Consider the following 21,761-nt stretch of genomic DNA (forward strand, 5'->3'; position numbering starts at 1 on the left):
TCAATCGAAACAAATTCTTGTAGTTACCAAAAATACAGGGTTGTTCATTTGTAGCTAGCTGATAAGAATTTATCTTGCACAACATTCATTTTTTTGGGGGGTTCTTTTCTGTATAGAAGTCTAAATCTTTCATCCACGACTGCAGACAGTTATGGTTCAATCTTTGCTGCTGAACGAATAATTAAAACAAAGAAAGTTAATAGACAGCGATCTGCTTCTCCTTACTTTACAGACTTTGACAGCTTTGAATTTGAAAGAACAGCTGGAATTTTCGTTGCATCTGTGAAATGAATTTTTAGATCCACTGGGAAGTAAATTGGTGCATAATTCTTTCCTGTTTTTATCATCCATATTCACAATCTTAAAATCAACAAGCACATCTTTGAGAAAAAAGTATGCATGGCAACCATCTTAACCTTTATAATCCGAACGCGTCTCTGATTAAAGAGATAAAACCAAACACAACATCACATACCATTGTTAGACATCACATACACACTACAACGTCATTTTTGTTTTACATCATCTTTTTTTTCATTTCAGTTCGGCAGAGGTATATGGTTTCCTTTTCATAAATGAAATATCAAAGCTATAGTGGTGCCGGTAACAGAGTTTCCACTGCATAGTTTGGGCAGTGGCAAGGGGATCCTAAATATATCTTGTTTATTTTATAAGATAGCTCTTGTGTTGCAAGATATTTTGTTTTGCTTTTAAATGTCAACATGGCTCGCAATATTTAAGTATTTATATAAAACCAACATTAGAGAATTGTCGCTTTATATATCAACCCTTTCTACGCAGTACCTGTGTTACACTTGGAAATGGTAGGTTTTGTAAAGGAAACCACATCTACATAATTTCTTTGCAGTAAAAACTGTTGTAACAGAAGATACACACTTCCTTAATGTAGATTTTCACACACAATTAATGTCATCTTACAGTTTCTGTCTCATTTAATGTTTTATACAAAATAACATCTTCCAGATTTCTCAAAAGAAAGGTTTCTTGCAAAAACTGTGGCCAAATTCATGATTTTACCCAAAACATGTGACATTTTGATGGAAATCCCTACATGTGTATCTACAGAAAACCCCATAACTTATCAGCACTTTCTTACCAGTGCAGCTGTACAAGTTTGTTAAATTAATTAAATAAAAAGTATGCTAACAGCAACAGTGGTTATATCAGCCATATAAATGCCACTTATATAACCATCAGGTATCCTTTTACATGTACAGGTAATTTGAAGGCAGTTTTCTATCACAGATCAGTTTTATAAGCCCACCCAATTTTTGTTCTCCTTATTTGGAGGCAAAAATAACTTATTCATTGTCATTAACTGCTACATATTCTGTAGTATTTCTGGGCATGGAAACACCTGAGATACAAGTTATAATCCGTATGTTTAATAGACAATAAAATACATGCAATATATTTACCATGTTCATGATGGTGAGGACATAGGTTTTCACGTCCTCATTCTTGTAGTAGTCCACCATGGCGGGGTCCACCACCACCATGGCCTCGATGTGCCGTTCGATAGAGATGGAGCGCTTCCTGCGACTGTGGGTGTGGCGGCGGCGATTCTCTGCGGCTCGGTCATAGCTTTCTTTGTCTTCTTCTGATGGTCCATTATGGCCTGAAGGAGAAATTTTGATAATACAATTTATATTCTTGTTCTCTTAGACAAATATCTCCTTTTCTAAATTAAAAAATATCTTAGCCTTTATCCTTTAGCCCTTATCAAAACAAAGGAATGAACATTCAATTTTGAATTCTTCAAACAGCATTTAAATTGATTGATAATGAAAGCACTTTTTCCTTTTTTCTCTCAAGTCTACTGTACAAAATATACTTCAGAGAGAGAAGAAAATGTTGTTTCAATTTCAAAGATCTAAGATTTGTCTTTGGAAGAAACACAAGGTTTATTTGGATTGAGAAAAACTACTCAACAAATTACATTAATACCGGTTTAATATTCTATAGCTTAAGGAGGGGTTGGTAAATGTAAATGTAAATGATATGGAATCCTGATATTTGTTCTGGAACCTGGTATGTACGCCACAAATTATTGGGCATTTTCAACTACATTGTACTGGTACAAAGTATATTTTATTTTTGAGACTTTCTAGATCTGTTTAAAAAACTTACCTATAAAGCCTTAAGAAATTCTTGCTGACAAAGATTAAAATATAATATGCCAAGTTTTATAATATTTACAGAATACTTAACTTTTGAAACAGGAGTCTTGTCACCAATATATTTTACAATAAATCAAGGAAGTAACTAGCACTACTCAGGACTTCTCTCGATTTATAAGAGGGTCTAAATAATGCTCCTTAGGAATGTCAGAAGTCCTTAGTGCTTCTCACCTTCCACTCAATGAAATGAAGAGCTCCACTTGCTCCCAGAGAGAGGCTACGGAGGTGTATATGGGTCAAAGGTGCCCAATAAATCTTACCTGCTCTAATTACATGATAGTGACATAGGTACCAGGTCAGAATAACCTTCTGGTCTTTCAAATCATGATTATTTTACATCTTCAGTACTATTTTATTGTTTATACTGTACTAAGAAAGTTTTAAAAATGAAAAATCATATCAGCAACATTTAATGATCATAGGTGTTTGGAAGTAGTGTCATTTGAATATGCAGTACATCTAGCTAAAAATATAAATCATCTTAGAATTCAAATAGAAAACTTTTTTATTAATGCAATATTTTATCATATGATTTTAAGTATTTCATAACAGTTCTTAAGAGAACCTTAGATATCATGAAGTTAACTTATAGCTTTAGACTTGTCACTGTAATGCCTAACCATCATCAGTCACATAACAAGGCACTCCCTCATCTGACAGGTTAGCTTTGATTGAGCAGTCTAAACATAAGCCACAATAGAAATATTGGATCATGTCAGCATCAATGTCATGACTTTTGATTTTATCTGGTGACTCCAATCATCTGGAGGTATCTCATTAACCTATGAATATATACGCACATGTTGATAGTCTCACAATCCCTTATGTTGATTTGTTTAATGTCCTATCAACAGCTATGGTCATTTAAGGAGGGATCTGTTGTGTTGAACCTAAAAGATACGTGTCAGTACATGTCAGTACACATTGTACCTCTGATTTATGTTGGTTTAATCTTCCTTAAGGACATATGTTACCTTTATTATTATTACTCCTGTAGGTGTTACCTCCCTTCAATTAGTTTTTTATCCATTTGTGATTTTCAAAAACAAAAAACACCATAGGTTTATCAATACATACCTTTTTTAAGTACCTTTTTAAATTGTCCTCAATCAATTAATCAGTAAGTCATTAAAAATAACGTTATCTATATATTATGGGTCTATTAAAATTGAACTCTTTTTAAAAGGAGATTATATCACAGTTTGGTAGTTTATATATACCCTTTAAAGAAATAATCTGGGTATTTCCAAATTCTTTGATATCATAAAACATAGTCAGTTCTCTTTTAATCAAAATCTTTTATCCTAGATAATTAAAACATTACATGAAAACCTTAAGCAAAACCTTTTTTTATGTCAATAAAAAATCTAGTCTCCCAATGGCAGGTGATCACTAGGTATGGTGTATACAGGTATCTGGTTAACAAAGGTTTCCGGTTTATACAGGGTTGAACCTTAATAGATTACACAGTATGTGTATATCTCTTCTTAAACAACTACAAATTGCTGGGAAATTAAAGTAAACACTTTTTTAAAAAGGCCAGCTGGCCAAAGTAATTACTTGTATATATGTGCACCTGTGCAAGAACACCTTTTCTCTTAAGTTAAAAAAGTGTTTTTTTTAAAGTTCTTGGAGCTGTTCTAATGAGAAGTATAATCAGCGTTGTACTTATACATGACAACATCATCACAAAGTAAACAAGCCAATAAACAGCGTCAGTATACAATGTGTTGGGTGTCCCCGTGACCCCACTCTCAGTTTCCGACATTGTCGACCCCCAGTTACTGTCAGGTCATCACTGGAGAACACAATCTACTAGGGACACTCAATAACACTGTCGACATTCAACCAAAACAGGCATCATAACCTCTAATCGAAAAGAAGGCGAATTAAGTTTCAGTTAATTAGGTAACGTCTGGCAATAAATTCACTTTTATCATATTCCCGTTGATGATCCTGTATACAAGTTGCATCATTTACTGTAAACTAGTACTGTGTTGTCAGGGTCCCATTACACCTACATGATCTACTGCACACACAGGAATGCACATTTATACTGTTATTTAAACGTGTGCACAAATCTCATCTTCAAATTAGCTCAGCAATTCAACAATCAATAAAATAGATATAATGTCGGTCATAGTATAACTGTATAATATATAAGAACAGGTCTTGTCCAGAGTGAAACTGATAAATTTCGGGCCCGCCCCTGTGGCTTAATTAGTCTAAATAATTCGTTAATTTTTAATGTGTTAAACCACGGACTTAGATAGTCTAATCTAATTCCGTGGTTAAACACACAAAATTTTCAAAGGATCGTTTAAAAGTTTAAAATTATTGAGAAAAATAGGTCAGTAAGTTTATCTAACTACATGTACGTATACTGCTATTGGCCATAGTATATACAAATCACAGTAATCAAAAGGATAATAGGTCACTGTCACAACATCAAACTGTAAATACGTTATTACCAATGTCCTCACCTTCAACATTACACGCAGAGTTTTGGTCGGGTGAGTTGTGTAGGTTATGAAGGCCGATGTTAGACGGTAGGGATGAGTGTTGATACACAATATGGGGATGGCCGCTGTCCAGTTCAGGATGTCCTTTCACTGGTTCTATAAAGTAGGTCCCAGTACTGGTCCGCAGTAACCCTGTCTGGAAATAGAAATGTGTCAGATATGTTTCCATTAACAAATTCTGTGGTATTACAGTGATACACTTGCTCTAGTCCCCAGGCACCTGGGTTATGGCACACCTCTACAATGCAGAACAAATAGGAGTCTCAGATACATGCATGCTATAACCACGGAATTAGATTAGATCGAAGTCTGTGCTATAACTTGGCTTGAAACTAGCAATTAATGATAATAATCACTTCCATGCATGTACAGTATGTAAATCTAATACCATCAGTCAAGGCTACATTTTAATAATTTTTATTTTTGGTCAAAAATGACAAGAGCTTTGACACTTGGATCTAATTCTGTGATACAGTTTTGTGAATTATGCTGATATTTGATTTTGTTTTCTTTCATGAGTAGCTACTGTAATTTCAGAAAAAGTGATAGCGTCTTTCATTTGTCTGTGTATATAAATGCATCAAACCAGAGATTGATCGATACCCAAATATATGAATGACAAATAAAACATGTTTAAATTAAATCAATATGTCGCTGTTCCTGCAAAATATTGGTTTCCAGGTAGTCCGAATTATTCTGACGTTTTATCGACTTTTTTTTATATCGGTCTGTTGTCGATTAATCGACGACAGACCGACGTTAAAAAAAAGTCGATAAAACGTCAGAATAATTCGGACTAGTTTCCAGGATGCAGTACTACACTATAATAACACTTTTTCCACCAAATCCCTTTTTAGAACGCTAAAATGATATATGTTACTTTTATAAAGCATATCAAAATTATGTTAAGTTCAGTATTAGCGAATAAATGTACAAAATATACACTTGAGGTGGCTTCGATCAACACCGTTACGTTGTAACTTTTTGGTTTGACCCAGATGGTTCAGACTAAAGCCAATCGTGATCATAAATACTTTGTGCTGATATATCATTACAATTTGAGGCCACAGATTATTAATATGTTGGAGTCTATATATATACACGGAATCTAAGTCCGTGGTGATTCAGCAGCTGAGTAGTTTCCCGCCAAATACTACAGGAAGTTGGTGACTATTTTTCAAAACGGAACCGGTCTGCCGTTCCTGATTCTTCTTCTGATGTATTGTCGCAGATGAATAATACTTTCTGATTTATGACCCTGTCTGTTAACAGTTAGCAGTAGCTTTACTATTATTTCTGTCCGTTTGAAAGCTTTAAGTACGTAACAATATACCAAAAATTATACGTCAGAAGTAAATACTTAGAAAGGTGGGTTGTCAAACTTACTAAACACTTATCACAAACTATGCGATAATTTAGCCGTGATGTTTATCAAATACCAAAGGTTAAACTTTCCTGACCTCTATTTTGTGACTAAAACATTTAAGTCAAACTTAACAGTAACTGTGAAGGAATACTGACATCGCTGACATAAGTAACATTGGCCATTAGCACGGAATGAGAATCATCTGTTTCGGCCCTAACAAAGGCTCAGTGTATCTATGTGTATATTGTCCTCACAATACCAAACCGCTCTGATACCCGACCTAGCTGCGTTATAATTAGGATATCTTTGTGTTTTATTTATGTCCCCCAATTTTCTATATGAGTCAGACACGAAATATGTTTTAACAATACCACAGTAGATAATACATTTTTCATAAGGATATTGGTAAGATATTATTTGTGGTCATTTGGTGAAAATAAAGGGTTACGATAGTACGGCTCAGGAAACACGACGTCCCGTCGTCCAATTTGTCTGGGTAATAAAAAACATCGGCGGTATATATCACCGTGTTAACCTGAATATACTTATCGCACCTGTGAAGAAATTAAAATATGACCGCCTGACCTCCCCTAGCCATTAAAATACCTCCTGACAATGTCTACATTATCCCCACATTATACGGCGATTTGTGTTAACAGAACCATTAGTATGGTTGAGGGACGCGATTTTGATGTCTGTGTTATAATACTGTAGCTTTACCCTTGATGTCTCGATCCCATACAAACCCACAGCTATCAAATGTATGTACCTCCTCTCTTGGTTTTCGATGCTGCCATGTTTTTATTCCGCCGGCCTGTCGACCTTAGTCCGAAATAACTGATTCTCTCCTTTAAAAAACTTGATCTCTGCCCCACCAAATTTTAAAAAAAGGAGTTGGTCATTTATAACAAACGGAAAGTAATCCATAACTAGAATGTAATTACAGTATACGTAATGATATACACTTTAAATCTATACAATAATTATATCTCTACGTCATCTATTGACTATCGTTCTCTTGACGTCGCTACCCCTACAAGATTTCAAATGCGCCCTGCTCCACAACTATTTATATAATTGCAAATGCGCCTTCCTTTAATTTGGTGTCTATAGCAAACACTTCCGCAACTATCACAAGTGTTTATTTACACGTGCGCCTTCTCTTGACTGTTTTATATCTTCCGTTCGTCTCAACTTAAATGATTGTACAAATCTACATTATGCACTAATTTATTTCCTTGAGTACACCATAAATAGCAGACAAAATAGCAAGTTTGATTTTTTTTTATATATTTAGAATGAAAACTGAAAAACTGTTAAACGATTTATAAAATATCCTAGTTTTAATCACAAAGTATCGCCAGATATGTTTACATGAGCGGACACGTCATGACGTTTCGACAAAGCTGCAGAGATATGCAATATTCCATAGCCACATATAACGTATAGGCTTGCTGAGTTCATAATTCCAATGTAATTTTTGAAAAGAAACTCTCCACCGGTAAAATAGCAACAGCAATGAGCTGTTTTATAGCATATCACATTGGCCAGCCATTTGGATACGACTAGAACGTTGATAAACACATGTTCGGCGGGTTATGGACGCTAAACGAACAGACAAATTGGTGTGTGAGGCAAATTTGATACTGGCTACGTACCAACAATTTTATAATACAACCGCAAAGGGAAAACCATGAAAAAGTACCACAACTTCCCGTCAGTAACGACTCCACAACACTCACAATTACCGACGTGTAGTGATACACACCACCAGAGGAAATGTCATTACCGCTTTATTTTAAGATGAAGTTTTAGGGTTCGATGATAGTAGCAATGACCTTTTCACGACATTGTACATGTAACGTGCGAAGCATGATACCTAACGAAAGAAAAAGTGTCTCGATATCACAGCTAGCACGACAAAAAATGCTGATTTCGCAGACTATATAATATATCTTGCGACCTCACAGCTAGCACGACTGATTTCGAAGACTGTTTACCATATCTAGTGACGTCACAGCTAGCACGACAAAAAAGGCTGATTTTGCCGACTCAACATCATATCTCGTTATGTCACAGCTAGCACGACTTGAAAAATGAGGCTGATTTTGCAGACCCTACATTATCTCATGCGACGTCACAGCTAGCACGACAAATTGAAAGACTGATTTCGAAAAATGTATACTATGTTTCCGAGACACTTGACGTCACAGCTAGCACGACACATTTAAAAGGCTGATTTAGCTGACTTGCACTATATCGCGTGACGTCACAGCTAACACGACACGTATTTAAAAAGCTGTTCTGACTTAATCTCAAGGACGATGATTTATCAATTGACAGATAAAAATTATAAAAGTGGGGCAAGGTCTGTACTTGAACCGTTTTCATACATATGGGTCGATTGGAGATTGTAACATGCACACTGTGTCTCATGGGTTATATACGTGTACTGGGACACTTTTGAAGGGGAGTAATTATAATAATATACACCCTACAAAAGGACGTAAAAAAGGATGAAACAATTCTGTGTCAGGAGTAGTGAAGACACCTCAACAGACACACTGACCAAGACAACTCAAATTAGTCATCCCAACCCAGACAGTATATATACCTTCGACAACTCAGCTCCTTGAAACTCACATGGACAGAAAAATAAAACGTCATATACAGGGGATACAAGATGCCAGACAGAAGATATAAGATGATATACAGGAAATATAATATCATAGACAGAAGATATAAAATCATAGACAGGAGAAGAACATGGGCAGGGGATATTATTAGTTATCTCTAGGTTAGGAGGGGTCTACGGGCTCATAGACCCCGTCTGGTCTTTATAGACCCCGAGACGAAGGTGATATAACATGATAGACACCAGACAAAAGATCACAGACAGTTGATACAGGATCACAGACAGTTGATACAAGACCATAAACAGGGGATACAAGAACATGGACAGGGAATATAAGACTGATCATTGCTATTTTATACAAGGATATGAAGATACTTTTACTTATAATAAGAAAGTTAACTATCAGATGCAAATCGTCAGACCCCGGAGTCACGAACCCGCCATTACGATGATTTGTGACGCCAAAGTCAGGAGCGTTGCCCGTAATACCTAATAGTACATTCGAGGTACTGACACTAACACGTGATGGAATTACCAGTTAAATTTTACATTTATGATATCAAACAAGCTTGCGTGTAACTATATACAATAACGGAACAGCTTTGATCCGCGTCATGTCTGACACCACGCTTACTGAAACCAGAAGTCGGGAAGGCGTACCCTGACGTCACTGGGAATCCCGACCACCGGGGTTCGTTATAGTCTAGAAATAAACTTGTCAAAATTATAACTATCAACATTTGTATCAGATTTACTTAGAACCCGTTTGATATTTATACTTTTATATGATATATCGAGCATAAACTACATATCAATATATAGACTTGACTAATTTGGCATTGTTACAAACAGGACATATGATGTTTCCTTATCTAAAGAATAATTGTAATAACATAGTGCATTATTATATGCCAAAATCTTCATATGTAGTAAATTCAATACCACAGTGGAAATTCTGCCCCTTTGAAATTTTATACAATCTTTCAACAATGATGTAAGTTAAACTGCCTTAATTTCGGAAGCATTTGTGCCAATGCACGCAGGAAAATGCAATCAAAGTGTCAATTAAATTGTTCAGCTAAGCTATAAAATACAATTTTTTTTTTTTCAGTTATTTTCATTTTTGAAATACATTTTTCGTTAAAATGATGTTAAACCCCCGAACAAACACGTTATATCCCAATAAAAGAAACAATTTTAGAAAATCGCCTGTGACTTAATAATCGAACTATTACAAACTTTAAAGAAATATTGAGACACTTAGCATCTTCATTCGGTACAGATTCCAGGACCATACAACTAATAACCGATTTTCTGCCAAGAATTTAAAAAATGTGTGAATGGTTTATCATGACCTGTTAAAGAAAAGTCGAGGAGAAAATATTAGTTGGGTAGAGAGTTGAGAGTCGATCATGGCGAGGAAATGTAAGACAAGATAGTATCGAGATATGTTGTGCACTTATCTGCATCTGTAATTTATGTATCGTCTGTGTAACGGTAGGAGATACTTCCTACAGAAGTCGGCCAGTTCGGCGGCCCAACACGAGAATTCCTATAGAAGTCGGCCAGTTCGGCGGCCCAACACGAGAGTTCCTACAGAAGTCGGCCAGTTCGGCGGCCCAACACGAGCATTCCTATAGAAGTCGGCCAGTTCGGCGGCCTAACACGAGAATTCCTATAGAAGTCGGCCAGTTCGACGGCCCAACACGAGAATTCCTATAGAAGTCGGCCGGTTCGGCGGCCCAACACGATAATTCCTATAGAAGTCGGCCGGTTCGGCGGCCCAACAAGAGAATTCCTATAGAAGTCGGCCAGTTCGGCGGCCCAACACGAGCATTCCTATAGAAGTCGGCCAGTTCGGCGGCCCAACGCGAGAATTCCTATAGAAGTCGGCCAGTTCGGCGGCCCAACACGAACATAACCACGGACAGCAACTCTCCTATACTACCACTAGTCCGAAAAGTCCAAATTCCGGAAAAATAAAGAAAATGTACACAGTCTGCAAACAGATTCCGAACCGTAAAGGCGACACGAAAAGCAACAGTAACTCGACATAGTTCGTCACCGTCAACAATCTACATTCTCACAATCGATCCGATTTTTGTTTATTCATGTTTAATAAATAAACATTCAAATTAATTTTTAAAACATATGTGTCACTGAACTGCAGAGAAAATTGCTGACTTTCTCGCTCACTACTGAATCACCAGACTTTTTTTCTGGACGTGCGTTATGTCGAACAATGTTTGGTTTATGTACTGCTCTGAAAAGAAATATCCTTATATTACATGTATAAATCCACGTTTACTTAAGGTTACGTACATTTGACACAAATGGTCATTGGCAGAGTTTTAATTTACCTAAACGTGTTAGTTTCAAAGGTCTTTGGGGGAGATTCGGTCGAAGGGGGCCACTGTTTCCAACACGACACCTATCGTCACCCTGTATCCATCACTCAACAATCAACGAGTCGTGACAGGATTAACCGGTAATTTTAATCAGAGGTTTCCGTATATCACGATATCAATTCCTGTTACATTACCTCGGGGAAATCGGGGGGGGGGGGGGGGGGGGGGATATATAATTACAGATACGGAATTCCACTTACCTTAATAAACCGGATATTAGATTGATATAATTAGTACTTAGATAAAGCTATAATTGACCGTCGCCATCATTGCGGGTTGTATGACGATACATGTGTTGGGAAATGTGACAAAACACAATCCTTATACGAATTCTTAGACGATTATACGAAAACAGATGACACCCTATCTAATTACTGGCACCGGGCGTTAAAAAGATTTGTAATAATTACAAAGAGCACGCGCTTCTTCACCATGCACTTTTAATACGAGATACGGGGTAAAAAAAAAAATATTTCCTTACCATTCGATAAACACCATTCACCTGTACCTCCAATCTTCATAGAATATCAGTGCTTTGAGCGCTAAACCAGACGAAGATTAAGTAAAATCCCATTTAAGTGTTTAACATATAAATATAATGCACTTTAACGCCAGATTTCTTTGAGATTAAGTTAATTAGTATTCTATATATCAACTTAATTAGTAGTTTTTTTATTACACCATAGTAAAAACAATGGTTCATCTGTCTCGAAAAAGTACAATCATAATTGTAAATCAAGGTGTTGTATTCTATCTTGACAAACCCATCCCCGTAATCTTTGTTTTATCATTGACAAGTGTCAATCAAGATGGGAGATAACCGTTGGCTAAAGTGTCTCCATGTAGAGTTATATGTTCTTTGTGTTCGGAATAAAGGACGGCTCTCAAAATTTAACGATATGTACTAGTTACTTTTAACTGCAACAAAACCGAAAAAATATCTAGTTGGCCATGTGTTGGTTCGACAACAATCATCAATCTGTGCGTTTCTAATATTAATGTTACGTATCTGAAAAACTTGGATAAACTAAAACGTATTTAGATAAAACAACGAAATAATATATACATCATCGTCCAAACCACACGTCTATAACACATCCTTGTCTCGTTGTTGAACCTTCGATACAAAGTTTCCATTTTACTACAAACACACATGTTGGATTCAATTACAGCACCAATAATCTTAGTTGTACTAATAGCCGCGGACAGACAGCGATAGGCGAGGGAGGACTTTGTCAGTGTGGGACTTGGGTGAATAGCGATAGCTGATACCGGAATGGAACGGAATGAGTTATCTCTCTCCCTATCAGTCAGAGAACCTGGTGGTCCATTCATCACTGGCATCAGTGGTGAAAGCCACGATTCAAAAGACCAGGTTTCAGATGTTCAAACTATAGATCCTGCAAGCGAGTCATGACGTCTTCTGGCGTTTTATTAATTCTCGAAATCTTATCTTGATATATCGTTATCTAAATGTCCCCAATATCGCCCTATCCGTCAAAATAGCTCACCACAGCCACATAGCCTCGATCATTTCACTACATATCATCAATTTGTCAAATAGCTTGGACCAAGATTATCACGGTATTAGGTTGAACCCCAGCATCAACGTCACAGCAGCTCCGGGATTCTCCATGGCAATCTGGCACGGCCGTTACTTTGAATGACCGCGATAGAGGTGCTCGCAAGGGTCAATGTCCAGATTACATTACTATTCAACTAAGAGCAACGCCAAATGATTTCAACTGTTCGATGTCCGCTGTGATCCCTTGGTCTTAGATACCGTTATCACCTCGTGTCGGTATAATAGAGTGTCTACGACGTGACGCTTTGTGAGTCCCAGGGAGACGACGGGGACCTTAAAGGCCATGCCTTCCTCCCAACACCATGTCTAGGTAACCAGTTACAGGCCTGGGATGGTTTGTTGATACATCCATGTTCTGGTGACGTTATCCTGCTGTTACTCTGCATGTCCAGGAAAGTTCAAGTCCAATACCCGCTTTGATCTGTTAGGGTCAAAGAAATGACGGTATTGTTTGATTTTGACCGTTACCTTGTCAATGTCTCCGCCTGTCATACCACGCCAACGAAGGGCTGGTATACTGTCATTATGGAGACAACAACGTTTCTACGGTGATAATATCCATTTTCAACCATTTTTGGGACTGGGTTTAGTTAGCTGGGAGAACTTGTGCCCAATTTCTCTGACTGCTATTCCTCAGTAAAATATTTTTTGAATCCATTTTCACTAATGCAACTGGTAAATAATAACTTAATTTCAATATTTATTTTAGTATTATTTTGTATTGCTTGCTTGACAATATCCCGGGGAATCCAATGAAATTCAGTGAAGTCCCATCGACATTTGAAACCACATACATATACGTACTTGTACACGCCTCGGTTCACCCAGTAATCTAATTAAAGCGTAAACAAATCCCAGACAGTTCACCAAGGGCACCTGTACTCCACAATGTCAGTGAAATAAGGCTCAACATTTCCCTCAGATTTATTTTTCAATGGTGTAATAATAGTAATACGATCTATCGTAGGCCGAACACTTGAATGGAACTTCAGCATTAAGTCATTTGTGTATAGTAATCATCTGTATTATCAGCCGATTGGATAATCAGCGACAATTTGGAGGTTAAGGAAAGGTTATTCAAGGTCAGTCGTAGTAATTTTTCTTAACAGGGACTGATATCGTCAGAAAAATATATCACCGAGATCTTGTCCGTATTGTCACTTACATAATCCACCAAAGACCGAGTGTACTTCTACCTGTCTTTGATGATGATTGAAGAGTGAATAAACTTGGTTCAATAAATCATCGCCATTATACGATCGGGTCATACGTACATTGTTAGTGTAAGATGGCCACTGATTAGCCGTAAGAACCGCTGATGTTATCGTCAATATCCCTTCATATATCGACCGTGGACTTATATTGATTACCCGCATATAATAAAGCAACATAAACACATACATACAGCCTTTGAAATAAATACGTTTTAAGTAACGGTTTCCGGGTCAAAGGCCGTCTGTACTATAGCATCACCACATACGAAACCGCAGGTGTGCCATTGCCAGGTAAGCTACAGGCACTTTGTGCCCTTTGCCTAGCCCAGGGGTATAAGCCACCTCAGTCAACTGTGTATTCCGGATTTCCTGCGACTCGAGTGTCCCAATTAATGTATCATAGTTGGTGACATTAGTTAATGACGGATGCCCTTTGTTTCAGCATTTGATGTGGTAATATTATTTATAACGAATCGTTTAAGTGGTATTTTTAAACTGCACTCAATGTGACTTTGTTGGTGAAAAAACAAGTTTGAACAACCCAAACTTCTTATGCTGTTTATGATATAGCAACATCTTTAGAAATGAACGTTTGAATGAACATCCGTAGCTTTTATGGTGGTCTGAGATCGTCTGTTTATAAGAAAACGTTAATACGATGTTTTTACATAATGAGACAGGGAAACTCGGTAGCTACTCCGAGATCGTATCTGTAGATTTAACATCCGGGGCGTTTTTGTACTGCATGTTCTAATTTAGATTGCACTGTCACAAGAGTTTTAGACTCTATTTGACCTCTCTGATACTGATTATCGCCGGATATTGCGGACTGTGTTATCCCCAGTACACTAGCCCTGTATACAGAGTGGTACCGCCATTCAGTAGGTATCGGCATTCCAATCAACCAGAGTACAGCATTGTCACAGAAACCACTTCATCATTGTACATATCTTCATCATGTTTTACACGTGTAGAAACCCAATTAACAGACGTAGTCGTCATACTAACGTGTCTCGTCAACAGCCTCGAGCAGGAACCAGCCGTAAAGAGCCGATTTAACACGGAACAATGCATTCCGTCAGCGACTTTTATTTTAGAACAAATGGTAAATCTACTTTTGGTTCAGAGCAGGGCGCCACCAGCGTTCCGCGCTCGGAGCTCGCGGAGACGACGTGGGTAAAGAAAGAGTATTAGAAATGGATCAGAAGGCAAATAAAAACTAACTGATCGTCCAATAATAACATCTCCACATGTCCGCGGCAATAAAGATATTCTGTAACCGCCATGTCATGAAAACTTCGTTACGTACCCATGTGTTAGGCCACAGGTGGTTATTACGACACGTCAGCAGTGTTTCTATTTTTGTTCCTAACCCCGTGGTAAAGCATTGACAAGTTTGTTACTTCCTCAGACTTTGGTACCACTTCTGTATACAATCCAACACGTTTTACTTCCTGTACTTTTCGCCTGGGAATTTGTTAATGTTGCAAGACCCAACTGTTTATTGGAAAGTGCCAACATTCTAATTACATTTCAAAGACTTGTCATAATATACCGCTGTTGATCATATACCGATAATAACTTTAAAAACAGTAATTTTCAGGTAAAATCATCATGTACATTATAACTTATCGTACTGCCCTGGGCGAGTTGTTTGTACACTAGGTTTGGGTATAAGATGGTTATATTTTGTTAATTCACAAATTACGTACAAGAAAATGTTCACTGAACTAACAATATCGCAAATACGTTCAAAGTCTAGGCTATATGTGTTGGATCTTGAGCTAACTCAATAACGCGTTATACTTTTCTATAGGAGCGTATTGTACACTATTCTATACAAAAGGATATTTGGTATACTTTCATGTTGAGGCGCAAAGAATAGAGCCAACAACAGTCGCTATGATGAAATCAAGTTTTCCACCGATTGTAATATAACGATAAATGTTCCACAGCGGGATGGTTTCTGTTAATGACCAGACGAGAGACTTTTTTAATTTGCTGGACATATCGTTTAGGATCAGACCTAAACGAGATAGGAGGCACGGTAGTCCAGTGGTAGGACGCCGGTCTTGTGACCGAAAGGTTGCGGGTTCGCGCCACGGCACGGTAATGTGTTGTATCTTTGAGCAAGATACTTTACTCCGCTGTAAATGAGCACGTGGTTGGGCTTGTTGAATGCTAGCTGTTAGCGCCGAAATGGCAGCTCTGGCTGTATGCTCCCCAGGGAGTTGAGAAATGTATTTGCTAGTTGCAAAGGCCCTACAACCACGGATAATAATTTGTGAACCGCTTTGAGGCGACCTACGAACTAGGTTGTGATAAAGCGGTATATAAGAACCTCCAATTATTATTATAATTATCATTATGTAGAGCAATTCCATGTGAAAGTGCTTACTACCAAGATGTTTGGTAAATAGGATTCCATTTCACGTTCCTAACCTCGTAATGACCATTTGTCTAGACATATTAGACTGAAATACTAATTGTTACAGCGACTGTTACCTACAGCACATTTAGATATATCGAGAAACAAGTTCACATACTCGTATGGCCGTTACGACTTACGTTAGCCCGTGTAGGTGGCAGGACTTTTTTTGTATGAGGCACTACCGAGAAGGCGGGGGTGTCCCTCCCGTAATGGGGATACGCTGTGTAAGTTGTTTGGTACACATTTATACCCGTCTTGTTAAAGGTGATTTACTCCAGAGTCGGGGTCAAGTGGCACAAACAGATGGGTTACGTCGACCCGTCCGACTCGCTACGGGCGTAATTACACGTGCATTGCACGACAAATGGGTTGTACGTCACAGCTCCCCTTGTGGTAGTGTAATACCAGATACCATGGGTGGCGGGGGGAGCAGAGATCAACATCATTTGTCAATGGCATCTCTTTGAATCTGGTTCCGAAACCATAGGTTATATTTGTTTTGTTTTAACTTAACTACTAATGTTGTTATTATACTATTTCATAACTTCTCGTGTTTAAAGACCCATTATATCGGTGTTTCCATCATGATTCTGCAGTGGCTCCACATGTACCCGCCTTATCTGGCTGTTCTACTCTTTCTGCCAGTCGATCTAATGCAGCCAACGCCTGTTTTCCAATTTTGAAATGACACGATATCACAGCGGGACACCGAAGCATGTTAAGGTGCCACTCCAGATCTCATTCCTTTCTTGTTTTTGTTACGTCAACTTAGAGCTGATCTTATTATGATAGTGCTTATGTCCCGGCTTTTTGTTTTAGAGTTGACAATATGCGTCCGTTTTCCACGATAAAGTCATTCTATAACAGCTAACTAAGATAGCATCACCGTGTTTCATAGTTTCCTTTAATATATTTTGCGGCTTTAAATTCAACTTTACGAAAAGTGCTGATCAAGTAAGTTTTGTATCGCGTTGGTCAATAACAAAAACTGTAGCCTTTGAGTGTTTGAAGCGAACTCTTCAGCGTTTCTCAGATTTATGTCCGGCCTCTCCCCCTCTTAGCACTTGTCAAGATACGAATTCCGACACAGTTTGCAGCCCTTGAAACTTAAGCTACAAAGTAACGAGTCTGAGGACATGATTGTTTTCTAGATGGGTTCCATAGAGACGAAAGTGTTACCACCTGGGGTACTCCCGGCGTCCCCATCATTTATTGGTCGGGGCAGAACGAGGTTCTCCCGGCGTCCCCATCATTTCTTGGTCGGGGCAGAACGAGGTTCTCCCGGCGTCCCCATCATTTCTTGGTCGGGGCAGAACGAGGTACTCCCAGCGTCCCCATCATTTATTGGTAGGGGCAGAGCGAGGTTCTCCCGGCGTCCCCCTCATTTATTGGTCGGGGCAGAGCGAGGTTTTCCCAGTGTCCCCATCATTTATTGGTCGGGGCAGACCGAGGTTCTCCCGGCATTCCTACCGATTGGCAGTGATATTCCCTACACTCCATACCTCACGCGTGAAAAGAATTGTATCTGTTCACAGTACCTCTTTGCTCAAAACAGCAATAAGAAACTCTTGAATTCTGAGTAAAGACTTCGTGTAAAGATACAATATGCTATTACCTAAATCACTGAAAACATTCTAGGATATATGGATTCCTTCCATCACTAGAGTGAAAGCTTTAATGAAATAGTAAAGTCACAAAATGTTAGAATTTACCGGAGATTTGACATATTACAGTAGTCTCCTTGTATCTTTGTGACGTTTAAATGTCGTCAATATTCAGGAATCAAACACTAACATAGTAATACTCGCCTGTTACGTGCATGAAGCAGGGTGTTTTTCAGCGTTTTAAGAATGTCAAACTGAAGTATTAATGTGATACTCACCAGCCCATTACAAACTTCCAGCGCTACCGTGGATGACGTTTCGCCAAGAATCTCTCCAATGAAATGACAATGTTTCTCATCAGGAGCGACACCGGTAAACACAGAATCCGTCACATTCCCAAACGCACTTTTTCGTCTTTCAACAACTAGGGACGGAAGATATAATTTAAAATTAGGTTTTACTTTTAAATAAATAGGTTTATTTTCTACATTCACTTTATAATGCACCGTGTGGCCAGGTGTCTCCTCTTGAGAAAACTCCTGTTCTGTACTCCTCTTCCTCCGCCGTATATTTGGGTGTAAGGAATGAGTTATGTGGGTGCCCTCGGGCGTCACCCTGGATGGAATTGCGAAGTCATACTTTTCTAATCCTTGAACGAATTCCGCTGAAACCAAGCAAGAAGAAAATATATTAATATCGATAATATTTATCGGCATTGAATGCTTTTTATTTCAACTTTCTGTACTAAAGTAATGTAAAACTTGTTTCTGAATTTCTGTCGTATTAAGCTAAGAAACTTTACAAACGAAATCTAAAACCTTGAACAAGAACAAATAGTTTTTCAATCTACTGAATGGAAGCTACTGTGACGATTGGCTAAGATGACGTTGAGCTATGTGTCACGTCACCAAACCCATACGTCATTGTATATCATTATTTAGTTAGTCTGCAAAATTGGTAAGTGTTCTATCAAAAATATTGCATGCAACTCATAATACATGAACTAATACAAAAATCCAAATATCAAAAACGCATAAAATGAGCTTTATCTTTTTCTTTTTTTTTAAAGTACGGGATTTATAATCAGATGCAGAAATCATAAAACACATCATCATTATGGCTGCACGCCAGGTTGGTTCACAGAATATATGTTTATAAGCTGCATTCATATCTGTCTACATTAGTATTTCAAAGCTCGGCAGGTGTCAGTATTAAAATATGTACAGTTTATATGCATGTACAACTGTATGTGTCTGTTCTATCACAGGTCAGGAGGTCACGTAGAGACGGTGTCCTAGTTCACGTGTCCAACACAAGGTCTGTAACTATAACAACAGATGGACAACACTGGGTGTGTCCCGTAATTAAACCTTTAATGACGTTACGTCAAACATAATCACCCGAAGTGATAGACCTACAGACAAATACGAGCGGTGATCCAATAGTATATCGCCATGCCGTTAGCTAGATAAACCCGGGGCTAGCGATCTGATGGCAGCCATTACGTTTAACCCTTACCCACAAACGTACATCAACGTATTCCGTTTCCATTCATTTAAAACCATAAAACACAGGCTTGTGTTTGTTTCATGGTAAAATGTCATCAGAACACGTAGATACACTTGTTTCCGAACCGTTTAGTTACTACCCGGGACAGAGTAATGGCCCCGAATGGTTTATTGTTCAGGTGATCGTATCGCCGTCAGAAGTTGGTCTCGGGGTGTTTTTGAGGTCTCGGTGACAAAGACACGTTACAAAACCTAGCCACCTCATGTTAAATAAACGGTACTACTCGCTGCTATCTCGATTCCGGCCCTTTTAATTTATCTGGCGTTGATAATGATACACCTGAATAATGATACACCTGTATATTCCCTAAGTGATCGTACCGAGTGTGTCTAACGAGCCGTGTCCACCTAACCGTGAACCAATCTGGGCCGACATTTCAACAAACCGCAAAACATCTATATCACACATTGCCTCATTATTTCAATAAAATTTCAAATTCTTTTTATATTTTTGGAGTATTTTGTGGTTTCTTGATAAAAAAAAAACGTTGTCAATTATTTCAACTTGTTTCCGGATCCCATTCCTCTGTACTTTGTATGTTATGTGATGTAATGCAACCTAATTTGGAATGAAATAAAGTTTATATTAATGATACGGACGAATGTTCGAAGATTGCAAAGGGTGTTGTGGTGACCACTGTTTGTATTACACACGACTTGTGTCCAATTTTGAACAAAATACAATAGCCAAAATGAAGACAGTTATTCCTGAGCTTGCAAAAGTCTGATACAATTTTTGCCTGATAAAAACGAGACTTTGGTGAATGACAGAATAGCAGGGCTGCAGATCCTATTGAAAACACTTCTTTGCGTGAGGTTTTGGCGGCTTGTATAATCACATGGTTTTTATGTTGTGTTCAGGAAGAGTATCGGAACACTCATTAGTTCTGTGTGGGGTATTATCGTACACCCACTTTTTTTTAGAATCCATGTCTATCACTACGCAACACCGGGCCGGACATGGCTCATTCGCTAGAGGATATGAAGCGTGCGCAATGGCCAAACCGTCTGCCAGCTTGCAGCCCTCGTATAACTAAGTTAGTTATGACGCGAGTCAGTAGACAACGGTTCAGAACACATCACTGTGTCTCTTTGGGTGAATATCGTAACAGCTACTAGTGAGAAAAGCATTTCTCTAAATAAAATGTTCTCCGGTTTACAAATATAACATTGTTTTGTTTTTGGTTTGTCCTCGCAATAGCTAAGATAGCATGGAAACCGTATCCTCAAATGGAAATGACACTAATTGGTCACTCTCAAGTGCTATCTCTCTGTAATGGCACAGCCCCGGTACGACACACCATTTGTCTCACCAGGGATTACTACCGAGACCATCTCGTCAAAGAGAGTAGACCGAATGGTAAACCTAGAAATCCCGATTACGTCATTTTGATTCCCATTTTGCAACGATTTCAAACTTTCGTCATTATTATCATTACATTTTGCATTGCTAACGAATCAGATTTAACCATTCATAGTTCCCCAATTGCAGAGAACTCGGTATATAGTCGCATCATAAGTCAAGCTATCATAAGTTTCAAAGCGAGTTGCCCATGCCTACTTTGTACGCATGTCGGGTTTTCAAGTCTCATTGATTACTGACATTCCGAATACAGATTATTGGTAGAGTGATGTAAATGTAGTCGAAGCTGTTCGGCTACATTGTGGTAAATGTGGACGGGATACGTCTAGCAACTAGACACTAGATCCACGGTGCGTCACATAATAGCAATGTCTTTGATGATAATATTTGTCATTAAAACCTCATACGCGTAATTGGCAATCTACAGTTTGGTAAGACAAGCACTTTCCGCACAGTGCTGTTTCTAGAAATATTGTTAAGTGGACGATTCGACGATAATTCACTGGCATTTTTATAGCAAGAAGATGTTCATCAGACACTGCAATAGTGACATCGCTACTAGTGCTAGTGTACCCTACAAATTGGATGGGATATTAGGATGGTTGAAAGTAAGAAATGCTTCATTTTGCATCTTTTTACATGTTTCAAATTCCGAAATGTGTATCACGGTTTTTTTCGGTTATGCCTCAAAACACCTGTATTTATATAATTAGCGTCCTTTATTTCTACCTTTGATAAAGGATACGGTATGAATCAGAGCTGCACAACGCCTATAACATCGTCAAGGCGTCTGAGAAAGTGAACCTTTGGCTGTCTCACCTAGAGACAGTCAAGACTGTAACTCGAATCAAAGTATTGCTCAGC

At 38.2% G+C, this 21,761-nt stretch overlaps 1 protein-coding gene across 1 annotated transcript in view; it reads right to left on the reverse strand.

The window, feature by feature from the left end:
• LOC110447416 (A disintegrin and metalloproteinase with thrombospondin motifs 7-like) overlaps nt 1-21,761 on the reverse strand; it is a 60,562-nt gene that overhangs the window by 29,688 nt on the left and 9,113 nt on the right. The window contains exons 2-4 of the mRNA XM_021493087.1: nt 18,245-18,630; nt 4,673-4,859; nt 1,440-1,639 (exon numbers count right to left, since the gene is read on the reverse strand). Of these exons, the coding sequence (XP_021348762.1) occupies nt 1,440-1,639; nt 4,673-4,859; nt 18,245-18,630 (773 nt within the window). The remainder of the gene's footprint in view (nt 1-1,439; nt 1,640-4,672; nt 4,860-18,244; nt 18,631-21,761) is intronic.

Source organism: Mizuhopecten yessoensis, unplaced genomic scaffold (genome assembly GCF_002113885.1).
Source record: "Mizuhopecten yessoensis strain PY_sf001 unplaced genomic scaffold, ASM211388v2 scaffold3349, whole genome shotgun sequence".
In the NCBI taxonomy this organism is placed as follows: domain Eukaryota; kingdom Metazoa; phylum Mollusca; class Bivalvia; order Pectinida; family Pectinidae; genus Mizuhopecten; species Mizuhopecten yessoensis.